This window comes from Terrapene carolina, unplaced genomic scaffold, assembly GCF_002925995.2.
Source record: "Terrapene carolina triunguis isolate 2854851 unplaced genomic scaffold, T_m_triunguis-2.0 Scaffold715, whole genome shotgun sequence".
NCBI lineage: Eukaryota > Metazoa > Chordata > Testudines > Emydidae > Terrapene > Terrapene triunguis.
In genome coordinates, this window is record NW_020665066.1 from 1,363,242 (window position 1) to 1,386,752 (window position 23,511).

At 41.4% G+C, this 23,511-nt stretch overlaps 2 protein-coding genes across 4 annotated transcripts in view; one reads left to right on the forward strand and one right to left on the reverse strand.

Annotated features, from left to right (window-relative positions):
- HPS5 (HPS5 biogenesis of lysosomal organelles complex 2 subunit 2) overlaps nucleotides 1-3,915 on the reverse strand; it is a 35,115-nt gene extending 31,200 nt beyond the window's left edge. The window contains exons 1-3 of one of the 2 annotated variants that reach the window (XM_026660159.2): nucleotides 3,837-3,915; nucleotides 1,518-1,690; nucleotides 366-476 (exon numbers count right to left, since the gene is read on the reverse strand). In XM_026660159.2, the coding sequence (XP_026515944.1) occupies nucleotides 366-476; nucleotides 1,518-1,625 (219 nt within the window). In that variant the 5' untranslated portion in view covers nucleotides 1,626-1,690; nucleotides 3,837-3,915. Of the gene's footprint in view, nucleotides 1-365; nucleotides 477-1,517; nucleotides 1,691-3,049; nucleotides 3,105-3,836 lie in introns of those variants that run through there. The other variant, XM_026660163.1, reaches the window with a different exon arrangement.
- Nucleotides 3,916-4,047: 132 nt separating this feature from the next.
- The window catches only part of GTF2H1 (general transcription factor IIH subunit 1), a 36,665-nt gene continuing 17,201 nt past the window's right edge, over nucleotides 4,048-23,511 (forward strand). The window contains exons 1-7 of one of the 2 annotated variants that reach the window (XM_024199204.3): nucleotides 4,048-4,562; nucleotides 9,581-9,749; nucleotides 11,772-11,964; nucleotides 17,950-18,112; nucleotides 18,996-19,089; nucleotides 21,344-21,493; nucleotides 23,072-23,151. In XM_024199204.3, coding sequence (XP_024054972.1) covers nucleotides 9,596-9,749; nucleotides 11,772-11,964; nucleotides 17,950-18,112; nucleotides 18,996-19,089; nucleotides 21,344-21,493; nucleotides 23,072-23,151 — 834 coding nt within the window. In that variant the 5' untranslated portion in view covers nucleotides 4,048-4,562; nucleotides 9,581-9,595. Of the gene's footprint in view, nucleotides 4,563-5,013; nucleotides 6,822-9,580; nucleotides 9,750-11,771; nucleotides 11,965-17,949; nucleotides 18,113-18,995; nucleotides 19,090-21,343; nucleotides 21,494-23,071; nucleotides 23,152-23,511 lie in introns of those variants that run through there. The other variant, XM_024199205.3, reaches the window with a different exon arrangement.

Sequence of the window (23,511 nt, forward strand, 5' to 3'; positions counted from 1 at the left end):
GGACGGCGAACCGCGGCCAGTGGGGGCCGCGATTGGCCAAACCTGCCGCGTCAGCAGGTAAATAAACTGGCCCGGCCCGCCAGGGTGCTTACCCTGGCGAGCCGCGTGCCAAACGTTGCCGACCCCTGGCGTAGACTATGCACCCTTTCAGGCTACTCCTCTTTCAAACCCCCACACTTTGCAAAGCACTATTTTTGCAAACAACCACCTCTCTCTTCAAACACAAAGAAGTCAGAAAATTCAGCTTATTTGGAGGATTCAACAGGCTGTACATTCCTGGGACTTTAATACGAAGCTATCATTTCCCCACTTCTGCAATTGAAATATTGTCCTTCCCTGAGGTTTTTGCACAATTCTAACCTTACCTTATGAGTGAGGAACAGCCTCTGTTTCCAGCCTTCTTTTTGAATCAGGTTTAATCCCCCTCCTGAACTGCCCAGAGCCAGCCATTTCCGAGACACAGCTATACATGTGCACTGAAAGAATTATGACACAGGACACTGTAGCTACTTAAATAAATGTAAATTCCACTGATAATGGCATCTCATATTTGTCCTTTATTTGTTAAAAACCAAAGCTTTGACAAATAACCCATTCTATGCCTATCGTTCATCCCCCACCCCCACCCCCAAGATATGCAACAGCAAGGCCAGGTTGTCAGAGAAGTGCAACCAGTGCATTCTAAAAGGGGAGTGGATAACAAAAGCAAACAAACTCTTGAAGACTGTTTTCCAGCAAATATCTTTAGTGATAAAGGACACAGAAAGACACATTCAGGTTTTTTCATAAGCTGTTTGGGCACTTTAAACCTTGTTAGACTATATTTTTTAAACAAGGGCAAAAGTTATTTTCTTTTGATGGATCTGCCATCATACTCAATAAGCACAGCAAACTGTTCTATACTTTGATCTATGAAGTTGTCCATCGGAGTAAGGTAGCATCCACTTAAAGTTTAGCCAATCATCCAATTTCATGGGCTGACCAAAAAATAATTTGAATTAAAACATTTGTATTATGATTTAAGGTTTAAGTGACCATGCAGTTAGAGGCTTTGGGGTTAAATATTGCATTTTCCCTGCAATTGACTAATCTATTCTCAAAGCACCTTATATTCATAATTTGCTTCAAAAACAGAATTAAATAGCAAATTATTTTGACTTTAAGAATGGACAAGCAACATATTTAAAGATAACATGCAAGATTTTTCTATTTATTTCATTATAGACAAGAGAAAATCCATCTTTGTTTGTTCTACACTGCTCTTAACTGTTCTTCCAAGAAGCCACTGCTCTCGACCATGCAGCTGACAGTAATAAAGCTGGACCCAAGTTTTAAGTAGCAAATACCAAGTCATAATCTGCAATTTGCATAATAGCTTCTAATCTAGAGCTATACAAATCAAAGTAATTTTATGCAGTCATTCACCAAGCTGTAGCATGACAAAAATATTGACTTCTGTGTCTGAAAAAAAAAAAAGAAACAAGATAGTAAATGCAACAAGCATGAACCAGACTTACCTTCAGACGACTAGAATCCAACCTGAGTGCAGAAAGCAATGGATCCAAACACTCAAGTTCTGCCAATACATGGCTGTAAGATTCTGGTATCATTGGCACAGATGTCATTGAGTTAAGAAAGCCTGGCAATACTCAATCATTGGTGCATTATTTACTTCAGCTTCTAGCTGTACCTGCAGAAGTTAAATTTAAGAATATAATCCCTTTCTTGATCAATTACAATTTACTTTCTAGCCCCACCTTTGTTCCTTAAGACCTACTCTACACATAAAAGTATGCTCACATAGCTATGTCACTTAGGAGAAGGGGGGAGGGGGGAAACACCCCTAACCCAATATAGCCTGACAGCAAACACGGGGGTATAGCAGTATAGCTTATTTTGTTCAGAGAACTGGTATAAGCTATACCGGCAAAAGAAATCTTTTGCTGGTATAAACTTTGCCTACACAAAGAGGATTTGCTGGAATAGCTATACAGGAAAACACTTTTTAATGCAGACAAAGACTTAAGACTGCTCATAAAGATACAAAAGGGAGGGGGGGAATCTAACAGGTCGCAGACTTGATCCTCCTACATGGATCCGACTGCAAGGGTAGGGCCCTACTTTGTTTTGTCTATGAACTTACACTGAAATTAATTTAAGAAATGTTAGTCTGTTGGATAAGCTACAATTTGATTATTCCTAAAGGTAAATATCTGATGGGTTTACAGTCTCCTGTGCAATCTAGGCACAGCCCATAAACTAAATTGCATTGATTTAGCTAAAAATCAATTTTGAAGATCAATCTGGTTAAACCAGTGTAAATCACTGCACTGACACACTTAAAATTGATATTACATATAAAATATGTTGTTAAAATATGAATGTTACAATATCAAGCACTCAAAGGTTAAAAAAATACCAAAATTAAGGTAGCCCGTTCAATCTTAACTCAGCCTCCTTGTGCATGTGCACTATGATACACCCTAACTACATACAACAGTTTCCACAGGACCCATCATTCATGCATTGAATGGGATAGCTATTCAATATTTTTATCTTCATCTACCAGTTTGGGATCCCATGCATTATTTCGTGCACACCACCATCCAAACCTTGCACTGAATACAAAAATGGCAGTTTCCTCACAGGCTTTTTAAAAAATAACTTACCTTAAGTTTTTATACTCAACATGCTACATGTCATTAGCGTCATTGGGAGGGTGGGCATTTTTAGATCCACAGCACAGACTTCTACCACTTAATTGGCAGTAGCGGCAGACTGTTATTTACTGAGGACCAGCCACTAGAAGGATAAGACACGTACTTTGACAGCGAGTTTCAAAGATATTTGCTGACAGCAAAGAAACACTGGGACTTCTGGAATTCTTGGGTCTGTGCCAGGATATGGAGGGGAGCATCTCTAGTGTTTACAGACTAAGATATCTGTTGTTGTTCACATGTTTTAGGGGAGATTTGGCCTAATAAACAAAATACTCCAATCCCACTCTAGTACATACAGTAGCAGATTGAACAAATCACACCACCCACACCTGGAAAAGGATAATTGTTCTCCCATCTGCCATAAGCTTTCGACAACTGTTGGAAGGGGCTTTGCCATTCATCCCCTCCTTCAGGTTCTTCTGAGGAATGGGTGGGGAGCTCCCCAACTTTTTTTGTAGATCCTCTTCCCTCTGAGGATACCTCCAGTACTCATGTCTACCACCCACAGTTTCCTCAAGCTGTAGTTGAAACTGACATACATGTTCCTTCATTGCTGCCACAGAAACCTAACTACAAGTCAGCCCATGGTTTTCCCAAGGGAGCAGCAGTGCCACTAGCACTGTCTGCCTGCAGACTCAGGTCCATCGGGGTCACCTTCTTCCCCGCGCGTATGTTTCACCCATTTCTACGTTCACTTTAAGCTCAGATTGCAAGCACTTTGGGCAACAGGGCCAGGAGCTGCTTGGGGAGACTCTCCCTGCTGCCACTCATACTAGCAACAACGCGGAGCCGCCAGGACGGGAAACCGAGAAGCTATTTCAAAGTTCAGGCTCCCAGTCTGCAGAGGGTGGCTCTCGCCCGCTGGGGTTTGCTGGCGTGTCAGCTGTGGCCCCCAGGGGATGCCAGGGGAGGCTGCCGGGGAACACGGCAGCCCCTGCGAGAGCCAGCACTGCCCAGGCAGGGGAGCTGGGCGTCAGTCACACCTCGGCACCGGGACAGGAGAGGGGAGGGAACGGATGGGACCCGCCCACTGCACCTTGCTTGGTCCCCAGCGCTGCTGCGGCTCCCCCCACCCGCCTCCTGGCCCCCGGCCCAGTTTCCCGCGCGGACACTCACCCACCGAACGCCAACCTCGCCAGCTGCTTCTCCGGCCCCGCCCCCACGGCACGTGATCCTTCCCCAGGCCACCTGAAACACGTTAGCTCGCGCGCCCGCCCGCAAAAAAGTGCGTCACACGCACACAGCTAACCCCGATCACGTGACGGCTACGCTCTTTTCACCCCTCCCCCCTCGGGCGGTTGCCTAGGGAAGTCCCCGCCCCCCCTCAGCGCTGCGGTACCCCGGAGCGGAACAGACGGGACCTAACAGGCGGAACGAAAGGGAAGGAGCCGGACTCCTCGGTCTTCGGGGCCGGATGATCGGGATGGGAGGGACCGGACGGTGGCGGCCGCGTTGTTGGTACCCCGTCATCACCCCCTTCCGCGCACTGTCATGGCGACGGGAGGGGGGGAGAGGGAGAAGCCATCACGTGATCTTGGAGGGTTATGGTGGCGGGGAGAACCTGTCATGTGACCGGGAGGTGTCATGGCGACACCAGTCTCCCTCGTCACGTGACCCGGTCTCCCTCGGTGCGTCGCGGGACTTTAGCTAGTTCCGGTCACGTGCCCTTGCTGCCCAGCTCCCTGGCCACTCCATGGACCAGGAGGCGGCGAGACCCCCCTAGTAGCGGCACCGGCAGCGGCTGGACTTAGTGTCCAGCGCCACCCGCCCCCTCATCCCGCCGCGCCCGTACCCGGCGGCAGCAGCCAGCGGCGGCCTGGGGCCTGAGAAGCCGCCCGCACGGTAGGAGTCTGGACGGTGTCCAGGGGCTCGGCGGAGTCTCCGGGGGAGGGGGGAGCTGGGACAGCGGGGGCGGCGGCTGCTCCCCGGGCGGGGGCCCGTGTCTGTGGGGGCGGGGATGTGCCGGGCCGGGGTCCCTGTGCAGGCTCCTGGCGGGGAGCGAGGCACCCAGCCCTGCGAGCCGGCGTTGACAGCCCGAGAGCACAACGGCCCCCGCTGCTCCGGGCTCCCCACCCATCGCCGGGCGAGGGCAGCTCGGCTTGTCCTGCGCTGGCCGCTACCGCTGAGCGACATGCGGACAGGGGAAGAGGCGGATTTATTAATACACAGTGTGCTGGGGGGGGAGGGGAAGTGCAGCCGGGTTGGGGGAATGACAGGGCAAGCTGGGCGGGAGAGGACCCAGGGGCGTGTAGGTGCGGTAGTGGGGGCAGGAACACGTTCCTCTCTCTAGCAGTGCATAACGTCAGGGAATGTCCTGCTGACGGTGCCCGTCCAAATGAGGTAAAACCAAAGTCCTGCTCGTGTGTTTGTTAAAGATAAAAAATGCCATTGTGTAATGATCGGGATTTGATGCCTGATGGTCTGGTTGGAACCCAGCTCAGATAATCACGTGCCTCGCTAAAATATATACCTTGATCATGCACGCTGCTTTAGCAGGTGGACTTCTGAATCTCTCCATGTGGGTGTGAAAATCTGCTTGTGTGGAGTAGCTTGTAGGATCAGGTTTAAGTTACAGTTCTGTAAATATTTGTGAGACTTATCTCATTTCTCCCTCCCCCCCCCCATTTTTTTTTTAGAATCAGCATCCCATTTTAGACCTTGTTGCCATGTGTTTTGACTGACATGGGTCTGCTCATGTCTCAGTGTGCTGTGCTGCTACTAGCACAGTTGAGCCTGTTTGCCACTCAATACACTACGCTGCCAGTGCTGATAAAAGCACCACTGTGCAGGAGCACAGATGGCATCAACAGATTGGGTGATCTTTTTCTGTTTGGTGTATACATGAGACACTGAAACTTGGGAAAGAGAGGGATAAGATGAAGTTCTGGAACAAAAAGTTAAGGAAGGGGAGAGATGGAAATGTCACCAGTAATTGTCCATCCTTCAGCATTGCTATCTTGCCATAAAATCCAAGATAGTGAGAAGTACCAAAGAGGGCAGGAAACTACAGTATTACTTTCATTTTAGCTACAGTTTCAATGTCACAAGTGAAACTTCAAGATTCAGAGGTTTGATAGTGGGAAATTTAGCTGGAGATTACAGCCCATAGGCCTATATACAAAGTAAGTTAAAGGCAAAGAAATAATAGCACCACTCTCCTTTTTCCAAAATCTAAAAGAAAATTCCACAGATTTAAGAAGAGGTGGCATCTGCCATGCATTCACATCTTAGTTTTCTCTCTCAATTAAGCAAGTAATGTGTTGTTTCTTCTAGTCTTACTGCAACTAAAATACTACATTAGACTACAGATGCTTCTAACCATGCCAGGGGTCCAGACTTGTTGTGTAGACAGGCCCAAAACATAAGTTCCAGAGTTCTTCAGCTTATTGTCTTGCTTGTCTAATCAGAAAAGTTGTAGCTCTCTACCCTTCCTTACAGTAAAATGACAGATGAGCACCCTTTCTTGTCTGCCTGTCACAGAAGCCTAGGACCATTTCAAAACCCATTTTTGTCTCAGCCAAATCAGGACTATTAGTGGCATCTCTTCTCTGTCCAAACCTCACTTGCCAAAGCAATCCATGTGTGAGGGGAGTGGATAAGATCCCCTGGTGCCACTATGTTACTTGGCTACTCTAGAAGGAGCAGAGAACAGGAATGGTAGGGGAGAGCTAATTAAAGAGAAACAAAGAAGCCAGGCAAGTGGCTTAAAAGTAGCTGCTAGCTAGTCTCTGCTGCCTGACTTCATCCACCAACTAGGGAAATGGAAGTGGGTATGTTGAGGATCCTTTTCCCCACTACTGCTGTCCAGTCTTTGCTGGGCTCTTCACATCCTGCATTTATCCCTCCTTCCCCAGTTTCAAGGGGAATATTCACAAATGAGTTGGGAAATAAACAACCCTTGTAGCTCAGTCTTCCTTTGTTTTTGTTTTTTTTAACCACCACTTATGCTGCAGGATGAGTGTCAGCAGTCATATACAGCTGAAAGTTTCAGTCCCAGGAGAAGTTTTGTGCCTCCTCCATGGAGTCCTACCCACAAGTTGGAACCACTGATTTATCTACAGGCTCTTTGGAAATATTACCTCCAGTGGAGTCGTATCATAGGTGCATTTAACTTACACGATTTTAACTATATGCGCTCGGCAAAACAAAACAAAAAAGAAAAAAATAATTTAAATACTGTACCTGTAGTGCGGGCGATTCCGCCCGCCATTCCACTCAATTAGCATTTGACTATACGCGATTTTCGCCTTACGCGCTGACTTCAGAACCTAACCCCCACGTAAGATGTGACTCCCCTCTATTTTGTTATTTCAAAGGTCCTGGTGCAGAACACAAATGTTCAACAACATAACCTCATGTTTCATAGATAAATTACGGTCAGAGATAGCTAAAAGCTGTATCTAACAAGTTGTATTTTCATAATGCTTAGTACATGGCATGTACAATCCTCTTACCAGTCTTGATTGGGGGTCCCTAAGCCATCAATTTCTGCAGAATTTAAGCTTTTAAATAGAACCGGGTTTCTAGCCTTCATGGTTGCAAAGGTAATCTTTCAAATTTGAAACAAGTGTAAACTGACACAGAGCCATCTTCCTGAGTTTCAACTAGATAACTTCAATGCCTTTGCTGCTAATTTATAGTTTTGCTAAGAAGCAGCAGATTAAAATTAACAAAACTTGTCAGCTTGACTACTGTAGTTCAGACCCCTGGGAGCAGTAGTGACACTGTCATGAATCATGTCACTTTCACAGTGCTGCTGCAGACCTTCAATAGAAAGTGCACCCCAAAAATGGAGTCTGGGGGGGATGGATAAAGTATTGGGGAACTTTTTCTCCCTCACAGCAGCTAGAAAACTTTAGATGATGGAGAAGACAGTGTCTTCTTCATTCAGTTCAATAGACACATATGATCTAGAGACAATACAAAAGAGAGCCCTCCCACCAGCAATTAGAGGAGAAGCTGTTGGATTTCTATTTTAGTATTTGTATTAGTATTGCCTCAGAACCTAACTGGTGGAACCATTTTGTCTTGTTAGATAGTAGGTGTGTAGTATTTTTTTAAACCCTGATTAGTGAAATATTTTGATTCTTAATGCACTGTTTAAAGAGGACTCCAGGGTTCCCCCTCCCCCCATCTTGGATAAATGTTTGCTACTTGCGAGTAGTTTGTAGACAGTTATGTCAGAGCTGCCATCTTTAAAGTGCAATTTATAACAGAGGCATAAAAGCAAAAGAAGTAGCAATGACCAAAAAAGAACAAGCCACTTGTGGGATATTATGTATTCAGAAGCTGCATACTGCAAAGTACTGTGCCAGAAACATTAAGTCTTTGTTGGTAAAATATCAGCTGTTACTGGTTTTTCTAAGTATTCTAGTGATTACGACAGTTTTGTCACAAACAGGCAGAAATCATATACGTGCCCAATACTGTAGCATTAAAGTCAATAGCAAACCTGTTGATCTGGTTCTGGATCAAAACCTAAGTGCAAATACATCTTACTACTAAACATCTTCTCTCAAATATTGTACTTAACACACTTGTCTGATTGCTCAGCTTGTAACATTTTCACTGAGCAGAGTGCTGGTCCTTACTAATTATCCATATAGATGTTCAGGTTTAAAACAATCAGATTTTTATTTTCAAAGTTGTACAGTATTTAAAATCCGGGTAAAAAACATATCCATAGGTAAGTATAAATGGATATATAGATATTGATTTCTGATACCTATTCTTAATACGTGTTAAAATATTATACAGATGTTCTTTTAAAGTATTGATGTAGATCTTGGCAATTAAAATATAAGAAAATGTAAATGTGCATATTCAAAGTATTGAAAGGATCTCTAAAACTACTTAATACACTGGTAGCAAAGTGAGGCGGGGGCAGTAAGGTACATGGCAAATAAAAAAACTGCAGGAGTAGGATGGGAATAAAATATTTAAAGGATGTAGTACGGAAGGAAACTTCATGTCATTCTGATAGGAGTGAAATTTGTAGTGATGGAATATAGTAAAATTTGTATGTTAAATTTCTCAAGAGAACAGATAAATAGTAAGATTGGGAAAACTATAAAGGAAAAAAGACATTGGCACTCTCGTTACCCTTCTTCCCAATTACAGAAGGGCTTATTGATGTCAATGACAAAACTCTCAATCTTTCTGTGGTTGCAAGATTAGAGCTTGAGTATTTTTGGAACAAAATAAATAGGCCAGTTAAAATTATGATTGTGTCTGAAGTCTCATTCAAGTCTTGCATGGTAATCAGGGGATCGTGCTGAAGGAAGCGGAAAGTAACTAGTTCATCGTTTTACTCGGGAGATACAGTTGCAAGAACCTGTAAGTCTACGATACTTTCGTCCCTCTCCCCTTCCAAGTAGTTTTAACATATAGAGTTCCCATCACAAAAGGAAAGCACTATGAAATGCCACCAGGGATTTGGAGTGTACACGCTCTCTGAGGTATAAGCGCTCTTCACAACTTGACAAACCAGTAAAGAAACATAAAAGAGAAATAGAAAATATAGGAATTAGATGAAATGTAGGTGTAGCTGGAGCACAAGGAGGATTGGAAAAGAAATCTAAGTATAATATGGCTGTGGGTTATTATAGTTGTATGTGACTATTTTATTTAATCCGAAAAAGTTTGACCGCATGTATAAAGTGGAGCTCAGAGTGTTTGTCTGATAAGGCTTGGACAATGACTGTATGCTGCTGTTAGTTTACAGAATGTAAATATTGAAGTGCAAATGCAAGTTTTGAAGCCTTGAAACAAGTTGGAATACTGGAAAAAATCTGTCAATGGAAATACTGCACTAGTTGCTATTGAATTAAGTAACTAACTGTACCATGTGCTTTTAATAGCACCTTATAGCCATCATGGCAACATCATCTGAGGAAGTGTTACTGATCGTAAAGAAGGTGCGTCAAAAGAAACAGGATGGGGCTCTCTACCTTATGGCTGAAAGGATAGCATGGGCACCTGAAGGCAAAGACCGATTCACAGTCAGCCATATGTATGCAGATATAAAATGTAAGTGAAAGCTCTTTCTATTGCTCTTGTATGCAAATTCTCAGTAAATATTTAAATAAGACTCAAACCTTATTTTACATGTATTTGGCCAATTTGGTCATTTCATTAGATTATTCTTTCTGGCAAACATGAGTGGATCCAGGAGTAAATTGCAGGCATAGAAGATTCTGCAATTCAAAAGTTTTTCAGGTGTTTTTAATATAGATCCCAAATTTCTTAAATATTTCTTTCATTTTCCCACTTTGCTAACAATCTCTGCAATAGCTTGGAAGCAGAAATATGTATTGTAGTCTAATGAAAAATCACCTAGGCCATATGTCTTGTTTTGGGGGATTTATGGGGTCTAAGAGGAAACTACCTAACCCAGGGGTAGGCAACCTATGGCACGCGAGCTGATTTTCAGTGGCACTCTCACTGCCCAGGTCCTGGCCACAGGTCCGGGGGGCTCTGCATTTTAATTTAATTTTAAATGAAGCTTCTTAAACATTTTAAAAACCTTGTTTACTTTATATACAACAATAATTTAGTTATATATTATAGACTTATAGAAAGAGACCTTCTAAAAACATTAAAATGTATTACTGGCACGCGAAACCTTAAATTAGAGTGAATAAATGAAGACTTGGCACACCACTTCTGAAAGGTTGCCGACCCCTGACCTAACCTATTTTCGGCTAATTAGGATGTGCATCTAGCTCTGCGACAGTCTATTCTATAAAAACCCAGCTCACAGTGAGATGTAAATTGATTAAAGTTTGATAGAGTTATGTGGTGTGATAGTTTATTATACTAGCCTCTCATCTTTGGAAATCTAGATTAGAATATGATATATAGTGGGGTCACAGCTGAAAATACGTTCATTCATATCATCCGTGTCCTCCAAAATTACTTGACAGTTTGGCTTGACTAGTAATCTTGTTCAGTAAACACCCACAACTGAAATAGTAGTGTGCTGTAAGTCAAAACTGAGTTTCCATAGTGCCTGCTTGTGCTGTGCCTGCATCAGATTAGTGCTGTCTGTCCTTACTCAATACCAAAAACACAAATCCTTGCAAATTGCATACATCTTTTTCTGTCTGTAGCCCTAGAACATATGCTATCTAAATTCATATAGGATTGTTGCAACGTTTTTAAAAGGTATATGTGGCTGTTAATCATGCTGAGTCAAAACTTTAAAATGCAGTGCTCGCTAACATATCTGCTTAATAACCATTTAGAAAGTCTGTTCACCTATTATATCTAGAAGTAGTGTGAAGCTATTATCCTCTCCACCTATTGAGCCTATCATAGCATTTACATATTGTAGTTTAGAAGACTGGAGGGGGAGATATCAGTTCTTGCAGACATTGAGTAAATGGAGTAACATTCTCTCAAATTCCAGCCTTTACATCTGTAGGCATAGAGAGAATCATAGGAAGCTGAAAGATGCTCCCTTTGTTGTTTGTGGGCTCAGATCTTGAGGTGTGGTAGGGCAGCTTATGCTGGCTTTAAGGAAACAGTGCAAATAGGACAATGCCTCCATATAGAAGCAGGTAGATATGCACTATGGGCAGTGTAGATTTCCCATAGTTGGTCCTATATCTACTTTTTCTCTGTGGCTATGGGAAAGGAGGGAAGGGCTCAGGCATCCTTATGACTTAGTGATCTCCATCTGCTCTAAGCAGCGCTTTGGGGCCATTGCTAGGCCCTGCAACTTGGAGGGACCTGAGGGCTGCTCTGAGTTTTGCTAGAAAACTAGCAAAGGTGGCCAAGGAGTACTCTTCTGCAGCTCAGGATCTGGGCCTCTCAGGATGTCTTTGGTTGCAGTGGGAAAAGTGAGATGCAGCTTTTAAAGCTAACTTGTAGAGGCAGCTGCATGCTTCACTTCCAGGGCTGGAAGAAATGTGCTATAATGCCACCAATGTGGGATATCAGGATTTAATGGGATGATGCAGACAACAGCATATAAATGAATGTTCTGGGGAGAAAGTTTGTTACATAAATGTACTTATATCACTAATTGCTGTTCTTTATATATTCTAGGCCAGAAAATCAGTCCTGAAGGAAAGGCTAAAATTCAGCTACAGCTGGTATTGCATGCAGGGGACACAACCAACTTCCACTTCTCTAATGAAAGCACAGCAGTGAAGGAACGAGATGCAGTGAAGGACCTTCTTCAGCAGCTGTTACCCAAATTCAAGAGGAAAGCAAATAAAGAACTTGAGGAAAAGAACAGGTAAAGTGGCAGGGGAGAGGGAGAAGATCTTCAAAAAGGAATCTGTCATTTCCCCCTCTCTAAAAACAACATAAATGTTGCTTGTGACTTGTGAACAGTTCTTGAGCTATATTGCTGTAGCACAAGAGTGCTTGTTGTGTTCTACTTCAGTAGTAAAAATCTGTTGGCTTTAGATTCTGGTAAAATTCCTCTGAATTTCATGTTTTCATGTTACAGGACTTATGTAAGCAAGCCATTTATTTTGTTAAAAGCTTTGTGACTAACCTGTTACCTCATAAGGATCAATGGATTTCACAGAGAGAGAGACTAGAAATTACTTCCTTCTAGCAGACAAGCAGAGCAAGATAAATGATGCATTGGAATCTATTCATTTCCTCCCCAACCGTGGACTACAAATACTCCAATCAGTTTCCTTCCTAAATTGAACATAGCTATACCATTTTTCTAAATAGACTTGTGTTCAGCAGGGTGGAAATAAGACTTGAGTGCACAGTTCATTAAATATTACAGTATTTTTAAAGAGTAGGAACAGTTGTATAATTTTGAAGTATTGGAAAACACACTCCAGTTTTGTGTTTTAAAAAAAAATTTGAATTTTTCCTCATGGTATCCATTTAGAAAGGACATGATGGAGGGTTTGCAGGCTAGAATTTGCTATTTCATTAGTAATTAGGCTTTTTTTAAACTCCCCATTTCTAAATAACCTCTCAAACTCTGATTTCTGTCTACTTCTGTAGTATTTCTAGATTGGAATTTCTGATAGGTAACATGAGACTGAGTAGGAAATTCTTAACTGTCTTGACTTAACATGTGAAGTGCAATAAATACACTGCCTACAACAAAACAAAACATAGGCTATTTGAGTTCTTGTCCATATTCTGCTTGCTGAGCGTGTGCTTGGACTGGAGTCTTTTTTGGCCAGCATTGTCCTTTGGGGCTGCACATGCACATTGAGTGTCCTTGTACCAAGGACATGAAGGGCAGAGTGGGTCCCCCTGCCGTTCAGTTCCTTCTGACCATCCATAACTGCAAAATGGAGCTCCTCAGTGTCCAGGTCTCAATGCAACCTTTTTCATAGTCTTTATAGATAATTGTGTATGTGTGCGTGTGTGTATGTATATATATATATATTTATATTAGTGCTAGGATAGTTATTTGATTAGTTTGGAAATTTTTACCTTCCTTATTTTGATTCTCTCACTCCCCCAGAACCTCTGATCAGGATGTTCTTGTCAGTACCGAGGATTAAATTACATGGCTTTAAGTATTGTCCCTTTTGCCAAGCAGCAATTCCAGTTAACAATGGGCATCCCAGATTCCTTTTTGTCTTGGAAAGGCTCATATCTCTGACAAACACTCACTGTGCATGTCTGTCGTTGGGTGAAAGTTGCTGTCGGAGCTCCTCCTCATGTCAGTACACAACATCGCAGGGGTTCTTCCAGTCCCGCACTTCCTTTTGTTGGCTGATCTTTTCTGCAGCGGTCGTCTTCAAGCAACCTGGCGCTATGGCCTGGTCTCACACAAAGTTCAGTCTCTCTCTTCGATAGCAAAGGTCCAACCAAAAGGTCAGACAAACAATTCTTCTGCCTCTTTTGGTTACTCTTCAGCCCACCTTCTTGATTCTGTTCTCAGCTCCTTCTGGGCCATCTTTAAATTAGGTCTGTCAAGCTATTAAACAAATTAATTGCAATTAATCAGAGTTTTAGTCGCACTGTTTAAATAAATCGTATTCTATTTAATATTTTAGGATGTTTTATACATTTTCAAATATTGATTTCAATTACAACACAAAGTGTACAATGCTCACTTTATATTATTATTTTTGATTACAAATTTGCGCTGCAAAAAAGACAAACAAAAGCAATAGTATTTCAATTCATCTCATACAAGTGCTGTAGAGACTGGTGCAGGGAGGCTGAGCTCACCAGGCCTTTGTTCTCTATGGGTTACCCCCCAGAGTGAGGGGCCGGTCGGGGGCAATGGAACATGGAGGGAGTAGTCCCCGGAGCAAGGAGCTGGCCAAGGACAATAGGATGTGGGGGGAGGTTGGTCCCCCCAGAGCAAGGGGCCGGCTGGGGGCAGTGGGGCACAGTGGGGTCAGGATTCCTTCCTCTCCACCGGAGCTGGGATGGGAGCCACTTCCTCTTCTCTCCTCTCCTCTTCCTGCCCTCCAGAGGCAGATTAGGTTACCGCACCTAACCAGGCACTGTAGGGTCCCTCCAAGGCCGATGCCTCCTTCCCCTCCCAGAGATATGCGATTAATACTGTTAAAAATATTAACACGTTAATTTTGTTTTCAGTTAATCACAGGCATTAACTGTAATTAATTGACAGCCCTACTTTAAATCCTTCTAATACAGCACTGATTTTTTAGGCTGCTTTTCCTGGAGTCATTTTCATAGTAGGTTCCCCCCCTAGTGTGTCTCATTCCAAGGACCTCCCTGCTTCTTGCAGACTCGTAGCTCAAGGCCTCCCATAGGAGCTTAACTTGCTCCCTGTGGTTCCTTATCCCTCCAGGAGTTTCTTGCTGTCTGTAGCCTCTGGCACAGCTTCCTCTCCAACTATTCTCTCTCAAGCCTTTTTATGAGGCCCAGATGTTCAGCTTACTATCACCTGATCCCATTAGTCCAGTCCCCTCAAGTTAAGTTAATTGTGGCCTAAAAGACTTTAAAGATTTGGGAGATGCATCTTACTTTTTTTTTGTTTTTGTTAGACCATTCAATGCACCCAGCCTCCAATTCAGGCAGGGCAGACTCCCCCCTGGACAAAATAGGGAAGACCTCATACTTATGCCAAACAGAGACCATCATCTGGTACCTTCTTTCACCAGAGAGCCTCAAAGCTTCCAAGAACAAGGCAGCATTTTCAAAAAAGGAGCTCTTCTGTCTTGGCTATGACTTCATCCCATTCTCCGTCTATATCTAAATGATTATTTCAGTGGGTTGGTTGAGAGTCGCTCTGATCAGTCTACTGGATCAACACCCTTCCTTCTTGTGCCACTCCCTACACACATGCAATTGAGAATCTTCTTCAATTTTTCAAGGAGTCATGGAACCTGATAAGAGATACTCATAGCTGGATATTCTCTACAGTTCCATACTATGCCCACTCCGTCTCCCTGTCCCTTTCAGGGTTGGGGAGCATACCTGGACCATCATCAGGAGATTCTACTACATATAAACATATTGGAGCCTCGAGCTCTTTGCAAAGCCTGGTCCACGTTCCTACCATTGACTCAAGGACTGACTAAACAAGTTATGAAATACAACACAATGGCTATGTTTTATATAAACAGGCAGGGAGGGGCCCATTCATCCCCATTATGGCAAAAGGACATGGTTTCACTATGGAATTGGTGCATGAAGCACCAAGTATCTTCCAGGTCTACAGAATGCTCAAATGGTCTGCTAGAGCAGACATTTTTCATCAGACCACCAGTGGATGATCAAGGATTCTATTGTCTGCTGCATTTTCTAGGAGTGGGATCATCCTTCAATAGACCTGCTCACAACAGACAAGAGCAAGAAGTATGTCAGCTTCTGCTCCAGGATCTCTGTTAAACACACTCCTCATTCATTGATTCCCCAGGGATGATGTATGCTTACCAGCCAATCCCTGATTCCCAGGGTGCTGAGGAATAGCAGATAGGATGCGGCCACAGTTATCATGATAGCTCCTACCTGGCCAAGGTAGCTTTGGTACCTGGAGCTGATGCTGTTATCAGTTCATCCACTGAAAACCTTTCCTCTTCTAGCAAACTTAATCTTTCAAGACAACATGAACAACTCGCATCCAAATCCAGCCTCCCTCTATCTCACTGCTTGGCTCCTGAGTGGATGTCAGACAGCCAGATCATTCTGGACATCTGAGGAACATGTGTTAGTCCAGAGTAGGACTAACTTATGCTGCTAAATGGAAAAGATCCAGGATTTGCTGTGAACAATGTAAATTACAGCCTATTGACAACCGGGTCCCTCCTGTTTTGGATTGCTTGCTTACTCTAAAGAGTTTGGGACTGTTGATTAGCTCTGTTAGAGTGCGCCTCGTAGCCCCTTCTGCTTATTACACCTTCCCCGCCCCCCATTGAAAACTACAGTTTTTTCCCACCCCCTTGTGGTGAAATTCCTTAAAGGCCTTATATATGTTTTTCCATCAGTAAGGAAACCTCCCAGTCCATAGGACCTTAATGTGGTTGTGGCGTACTTAATGCTCTTCCCTCTCGCTTGACTTATCTATGGGTACGTCTACACTTACCGGAGGGTCCGACGGCAGGCAATCGATGTTCTGGGATCGATTTATCGCGTCTGGTTTAGACGCGATAAATCGATCCTGGAAGTGCTCGCCGTCGACGCCGGTACTCCAGCTCGGCGAGAGGAGTACGCGGCATCGACGGGGGAGCCTTCCTGCCGCGTCTGGACCCGCGGTAAGTTCGGACTAAGGTACTTCGAATTCAGCTACGTTATTAACGTAGCTGAATTTGCGTACCTTAGTCCGAAGTGGGGGGGTAGTGTGGACCAGGCCTATGAAAACATCCTTTTTAGTAGCAATTACATCAGCTAATTAGAGTTGGGGCAATACAGGTTCTTATGACAGGACCTCCCTATACCATATTTCTTAGAGAGAAGGTATCACTCACACCCCATCCCAAGTTCTTGCCCAAATGATTCACTTACCAATATTCTTCCCTAAGTCACATATTAATCAGGGGAAGATTAGGCTGCACACCTTAACTTATTTGCAGAGCTCTATCCATTTATTTGCAAAGGACTAAATCCTTCAGGACCTCTCTGAATCAATTTACAGCATTTGCTGAGAGAATGAAAGGTTGAGCAGCATCAGCCCAGAGGCTATCCATGTGTGTTTCAGTTTGTATTAAGATTTGTTACAAATTCGCTAGTTTAGATACCCAACAGCTTCCTGGCAAAGCATACCTATTTCAGACACTTGAAAAGAAGTTATTTGTGGTTCAATCCATACTTTAGTAAACCTGTTCCCGGGTAGAAGCATTGAGGTCTGATGCTGTGCTGCAGTCTTTATGTAAACTCCAGGCACCTGCCTACTTGCATCAGGTCATTGCTTGTGAGTCACCAAGAATGGAATATATATTGACAACCACTTAAGGAAAAAAAAAAGTTATTTGAAATGTGTTTTCCATGTATATTCCGAGACCCATCCTTCTTCCCTGCTACTATGGAGTCCTAGAATGTCTGGATTCGGTGATGGTGAAGGAAATACTGGCAGTTGGGCATACTCTGCCCTTTATATCCTTGGAACAGGAGCATGATGACTCTCAGGGTGCATGTGCATCCCCACTGGACAGTGCTGGCCAAAAGACTAAGACTCCGATCTCAACCACATGGGCACCAAGAGTGACTATAGATTGACAGTAGCTTTCAAACTCCAGTTACTGTAAGGCAAGTAACTTTTTTCTTTTTGTGGCCACCATCTTCTTTCTAGGGATCACCATTTTTCCCCATTAAAACTACCCCTCGTCCAGCAGCTTTGTTTCTGTTTAGGGCTTGTCTACACAAGGACACTCACAAAAGTTAAGATGAATCAACTAAAGATATGAAATTAAAGTGCATAAATTAAAGCATGTTAAACCTGGGTGGACTCTTCTTAAGTGAGGATTAAGCTACAGTGAACTACGGCCATTTTACTTCTGAATGAGTGACCACACAGGGGTTTAATACCTTTTAAACAAATGCTTGTGAACTTCACATCTTCAGTTGATTTTTCTTCACTTCCCTGAGTGTCCCCATGCAGACATACCCTTAGTCTCTCCACTTTGGCCAATTATGAATAGCAGTATTGGCCTCAATATCTCACTTGTACAACTAATTATAACTTTTCTTTGACAATGCTGTGCGTTTCTTACATCACTATGATCTGTTCCCTTCAGGAACCCATATGGCTTATTGACATGGAAATCCTGATGAATTAGTGTGGAATGTTTCAATTTTATTCAATACATTCTTTTACTAGAATGCTGCAAGAAGATCCTGTTTTGTTTCAGCTTTATAAAGACCTCGTTGTGAGCCAAGTAATTAGTGCTGAAGAATTCTGGGCCAACCGTTTAAGCTTGAACGCTGTGGATAATTCTGTGGCACCTAGTAAGCAGGATGTGGGCATCTCTGCAGCTTTTCTGGTACGTTTGACCTACATAACATAGGAAGGATTTTAAAACAAAAACATTTATTTCTTGGCTAGGCTTGCTCTGTAAAATGTGGGAAAATTAAAATTTAAATTTTACCCTAAATACAATTGCTTTGAAATCTTTTTCTACCTAATGAAATACAAACAAAAAAAAAGCCCTGACCTGAGGTTTAATGTGTGTGTGGGGGGGGGAGGGGGGTTGGGGTTTTTTTTGTTTTGTTTTGTTTTTTTTAAGCGAAATTCCCCACTTTTAAACAGGAGTATTCATTATCTTTCCATAGTCTCAGAAGTTAAGCCAATCTCCTTGTCAGTGCAGGATTGTTCTCTGCATATACCCTAAAGTGTTCTGTCTGGTCTATTTATAAACGTCATGAGAAAGGAGGTTTCCTCTATTTCCTGTTACAATTCCATATTCTGCTATACCTCCGTCTGAAAGATTTTCCTGATAACCAACCTAAATTTTCCCCTTCAATTTCATTCTTTTACTCCTTGTATGATACTTCCTCTGCCCTTTTTCTTTAGCCTACAAATATCTGAAGGTATATCATCTACCCTCCCCTTAATCTTTTCTTAGTCAAGAAATATATGTGTATTCAGTCCTTTTAATATTTATTGATAAATCATTCTTCCCACCTGAAAAGACAATTTTGTAGTGAAAGACATTTGCTGTGAGCAAATAAATTAGTGTCCTTAAGAGACAATCAAAGCTGCTCTTCATTTTGTACTGTGGCTTAAAAAAAAAAAATCTATCCACTCTGCTACTTGTTTTTGTTTATATAGGTTAATTCTCTTTTAGCTATCTTAAATGTGGGTTCACACATCAGTTTTAACAAGGTTTTACCCAGTTTGACAATATTCTTATATTATTCCCGTAGGCTGATGTTCGGCCTCAAACGGATGGTTGCAATGGTCTGAGGTATAACTTAACTTCAGATATTATTGAATCCATATTCAGGACGTATCCTGCAGGTAGGCAGAAAAATCAATACATATGTGATACAAAGCACTTTAAGTTGATTTTATTATGTTTGATCATTAGAAGACTAGAGGGTTAGTCCTACACTTGTTTCTGTTGGTAAAATGTGCAGGGCTTCTAAACATTCCCTCATACTCTCTTCTGCACTTCCTATATGGTCTTACTTCCTTACTTCAGTGTTGGTTTTTTTTGTAGGGTCTGGAAATATTTTAAGTAGGGCTGTTGATTAATCACAGTTAACTCATGCGATTAACTCAAATTAATCGCGATGAAAAATAATCACAGTTAATCGCAGTTTAATCGCACTGTTAAACAATAGAATACCAATTGAAATTTATTAAATATTTTTGGATTTTTTCTACATTTTCAAATATATTGATTTCAATTACAACACAGTATACAAAGTAGATAGTACTCACTTTGTTTTTATTACAAATATTTGCGCTGTAAAAATGGCAAACAATAGTATTTTTCAATTCACTTCATACAAGTACTGTTGTGCAATCTCTTTATCGTGAAAGCGCCACTTACAAAATTAGATTGTTTTGTTACATAACTGCACTCAAAAACAAAATGTAAAACTGTAGAGCCTACAAGTCCACTCAGTCCTACTTCTTGTTCAGCCAATCACTACAACAAATAAGTTTGTTTACATTTACGGGAGGAGAATTGTACGTCTCCTTGGGGGAGAATTGTACGTCTCCTGTTCTGTTTTACTCGCATTCTGCCATATATTTCATGTTATAGCAATCTCAGATAATGACCCAGCTCAAGTTGTTCGTTTTAAGAACACTTTCACTGCAGATTTAACAAAACTCAAAGAAGGTACCAATGTGAGACTTCTAAAGATGGCTACAGCACTTGACCCAAGGGTTAAGAATCGGAAGTGCCTTCCAAAATCTGAGACGGACAAGGTGTGGAGCATGCTTTCAGAAGTCTTAAAAGAGCAACACTTCGATGCGAAAATTACAGAACCCAAACCACCAAAAAAGAAAATCAACCTTCTGCTGGTGGCATTTGACTCAGATGTTGAAAATGAACATGCATTGGTCCTCACTGCTTTGGATGGTTATCGAGCAGAACCCGTTATCAGCATGGACGCATGTCCTCTGGAATAGTGGTTGAAGCATGAAGAGACATATGAATCTTTCGTGCATCTGACACAAATATCTTGCAATGCCGGCTACAACAGTACCATATGAACACCTGTTCTCACTTTCAGGTGATATTGTAAACAAGAAGCGGGTAGCATTATCTCCTGCAAATGTAAATAAACTTGTTTGTCTGAGCGATCGGCTGAACAAGAAATAGAACTGAGTGGACTTGTAGGCTCTAAAATTTTACATTGTTTTATTTTTGAATGCAGTTATTTTTTTGTACATAAATCTACATTTGTACGTTCAACATCCATGATAGACATTGCATTACAGTACTTGTATTAGGTGAATTGAAAAATACAATTACTTTTTTTTTTGCAGTGCAAATATTTGTAATAAAAAATATAAAGTGAGCACTGTACACTTTGTATTCTGTGTTGTAATTGAAATCAATATATTTGAAAATATAGAAAATATCCAAAACGATTTAAACAGTCTTCTATTGTTTGAGTGCGATTAATCATGCAATTAATTTTTTTAATCATGCAATTAATCGCGATTAACTTTTTTAATCGTTTGACAGCCCTAATTTTAAGGCTTGAGGTTGAAAAGAGACTATTGAATTATTCAGTTTGCTTTGCCTTTAAGCCATGAGTTAATGTTCATGCCCAAGTGTCACTCTCCATTTGAAGGATTTATTTTAACTACTCTAAAATTTTCTAATGAGAGATTGTTGGTAAATTCTGATTTACAAATGCTAGATTGGACCCTGATACTGACATTAGTTTGATCAGTCCTGGATGAAAAAGAACCAGTCCATCTAGGGAACAATATGGAAGGATTCCTCTTAAATTACTAGACTTCTGACATTTAAAATTTTCCAGAGGTGCCCAGCTATACCATTTTCAAAGTTTATATGCTATTGGTGTTTGTTTCCAATACGTTATAAGCATTGCTGGGCATGACAGAACTTCCATTTGTTGCATAAATTGCCATCTCTTTTTAATACTAAAAAGATATGCAACTTATCCAAACTCCATGTGTTTACGCTTATTCAGCATAAGCTTAGGTCATTTTCCATCACACGCTGACAGGTAAAATGGTATCTTGAATTGCAAAATAGCTTATAAGCACTTTGGTTTGTTTGCAGTAAAAGTGAAATATGCAGAAAATGTTCCACATAATATGACAGAAAAAGAATTCTGGACACGATTTTTCCAGTCTCACTACTTCCATCGAGATAGGCTAAATACAGGCTCAAAAGACCTCTTTGCTGAATGTGCCAAAATGGATGAAAAAGGTAAGCTTTTCTTTCTCTGCAACAGGTGACTGTGGTGTTAGCTTTATTTTTTAATTAATTTTGAAGTTTCAGTATACTGTGGCTAAGTTTTTGAAAGCCACATTATTCAGATAAAACCAGCATTCTCATTTTTTAAAATAATATATTTGTCCTGTTATTTGATAAATGCTGCAAGATGTCAGGAGCCAAGACCTATGATGTAATCTTTGGACAGTGTTGATCAGGCTGAATGTTTATATATTTACAGTATCTGACTATGGAAGACATTTCAGGTGCCATACTAAAATGCTTAGAAACAAATTAGTGCTTAAAAGATGCCAGCACTAGAAACTCCTTTTTTGCACAACTCATGCAGCATGAATAATGTCAGTGAAAGCTTCCTCAGAATGTACTACCAAGGGGCCTTAACCGTACCTCTGATAGTAGGGGCATAGTTTTGTTCACGTGACTATTTATTCTGTGATGTCTCTGCTGAGACTCGCAACAGATGTGGGTTTTGTGATAAATCAGATCTCTAGAAAGTGGATAAAGATTGGTTTCTTTTATTGACCATCACTGTTCTGGGCCAAATTTGAAACAATGACCTAGAGATGAAAGACTTCAAAGTTATATTCTGAAAATGTCATCTTCTCTTGATGCACGTGTATAATCCATGAATGATACACACATATATGGAGAGAAGACTAGATCCTGAATATTGAATGCTTTTCATTCTGATAGTGTCCTTTATCTGACAATCCCAAAGCAAAAACAAACAAAAGCCATACATCATCAGATGGGTGAAGTGATGCATAGAAAGGTTAACTGTTTTACCCAAGATCACACAGCAAGACAGTGGCAGAACTAGAAATAGAGCATAGGAGTTATGGCTTCCAGTTCCCTGTTCTAACCACTAGTTAATATTACACTATCTACTTAAAAATTAAATATAATAGCCTATATTGAAGGCAGTACCATTGATGAATTACTAGAAAATGTTCAGAATTGGGGGTGGGGGGAGTGTGAGGAAGTATCTGGAACTAGTTAGAATAATTCCTGCAATAATTTTCAAAAATACAGAGCAAAAGACTGACTTTAATGATAGATGCTGTAAAGGGCTGAAAGTTACTGCACATAATAGCACTTGGACACATGCAAAACCTTCTGACACTACCCTTTTTCCCAACCATGGAACATATTCAGAGGATTTAAAAAAAAAATCATTGTACTTTTTAGAAATACCTGTGTTCTAAAATAGATACAGCCTTGGTTTTTTGATACCTGTAAGTGTTAAGTTCACTGGTTCCTGCAAACCCATATAATCCAAAATGTACCAGATATCTTACATGTTGGTTGTTTAAACTACAAATTCAAGTTTAGCAACAACTAGTGCTGTTTTAGAAATAAATTTCCTGCACGAATATTGGTGTCTAATAGTAATTTAGTACTATATGTTGTTTAAGAAAATTATGGAATCATATTAAGGTACTGAAGTCCAGATAACTTTGAGGCTTACACTTTATCAACCCTGAGTGTCGACAGATATTCTCGTTTAGATACTACTTTGCAAGAAAACTTTTTTTTTTTTTCCCCTCATAGGGTTAAAAACAATGGTGTCTCAAGGGGTGAAAAATCCACTGCTAGATTTAACGGCCTTGGAGGATAAATCCTTAGATGAGGCAAGTACAGAGACTGTAAAACAAAAATGTAAGAGTTTCTACATTTTAAAACTGGATCACCTTATTAGCTTGAAAAAGGACCACAAACAATACTAAAATACAACTTTCCACTGAACAACTTCTGGTGCTCCAATGCTAATTTGTCACTGAATTTCTCCTCTTTGTGTTGATGTTCTGGGTCTGATTTCTAATCACATCAGTTCTACACCAGTGTTCCTGCATAGAGTTACTTCTGATATACATTGGGGTAGGTGGATGGAGAATCAGAACTTATATTCTCAGTCTATGTGCTATGAATTTTTTTTTTTTTTTTTTTTCCCCCCCATGGCGCTGCATTACCTCACCTGGCTTCCTAAGCAT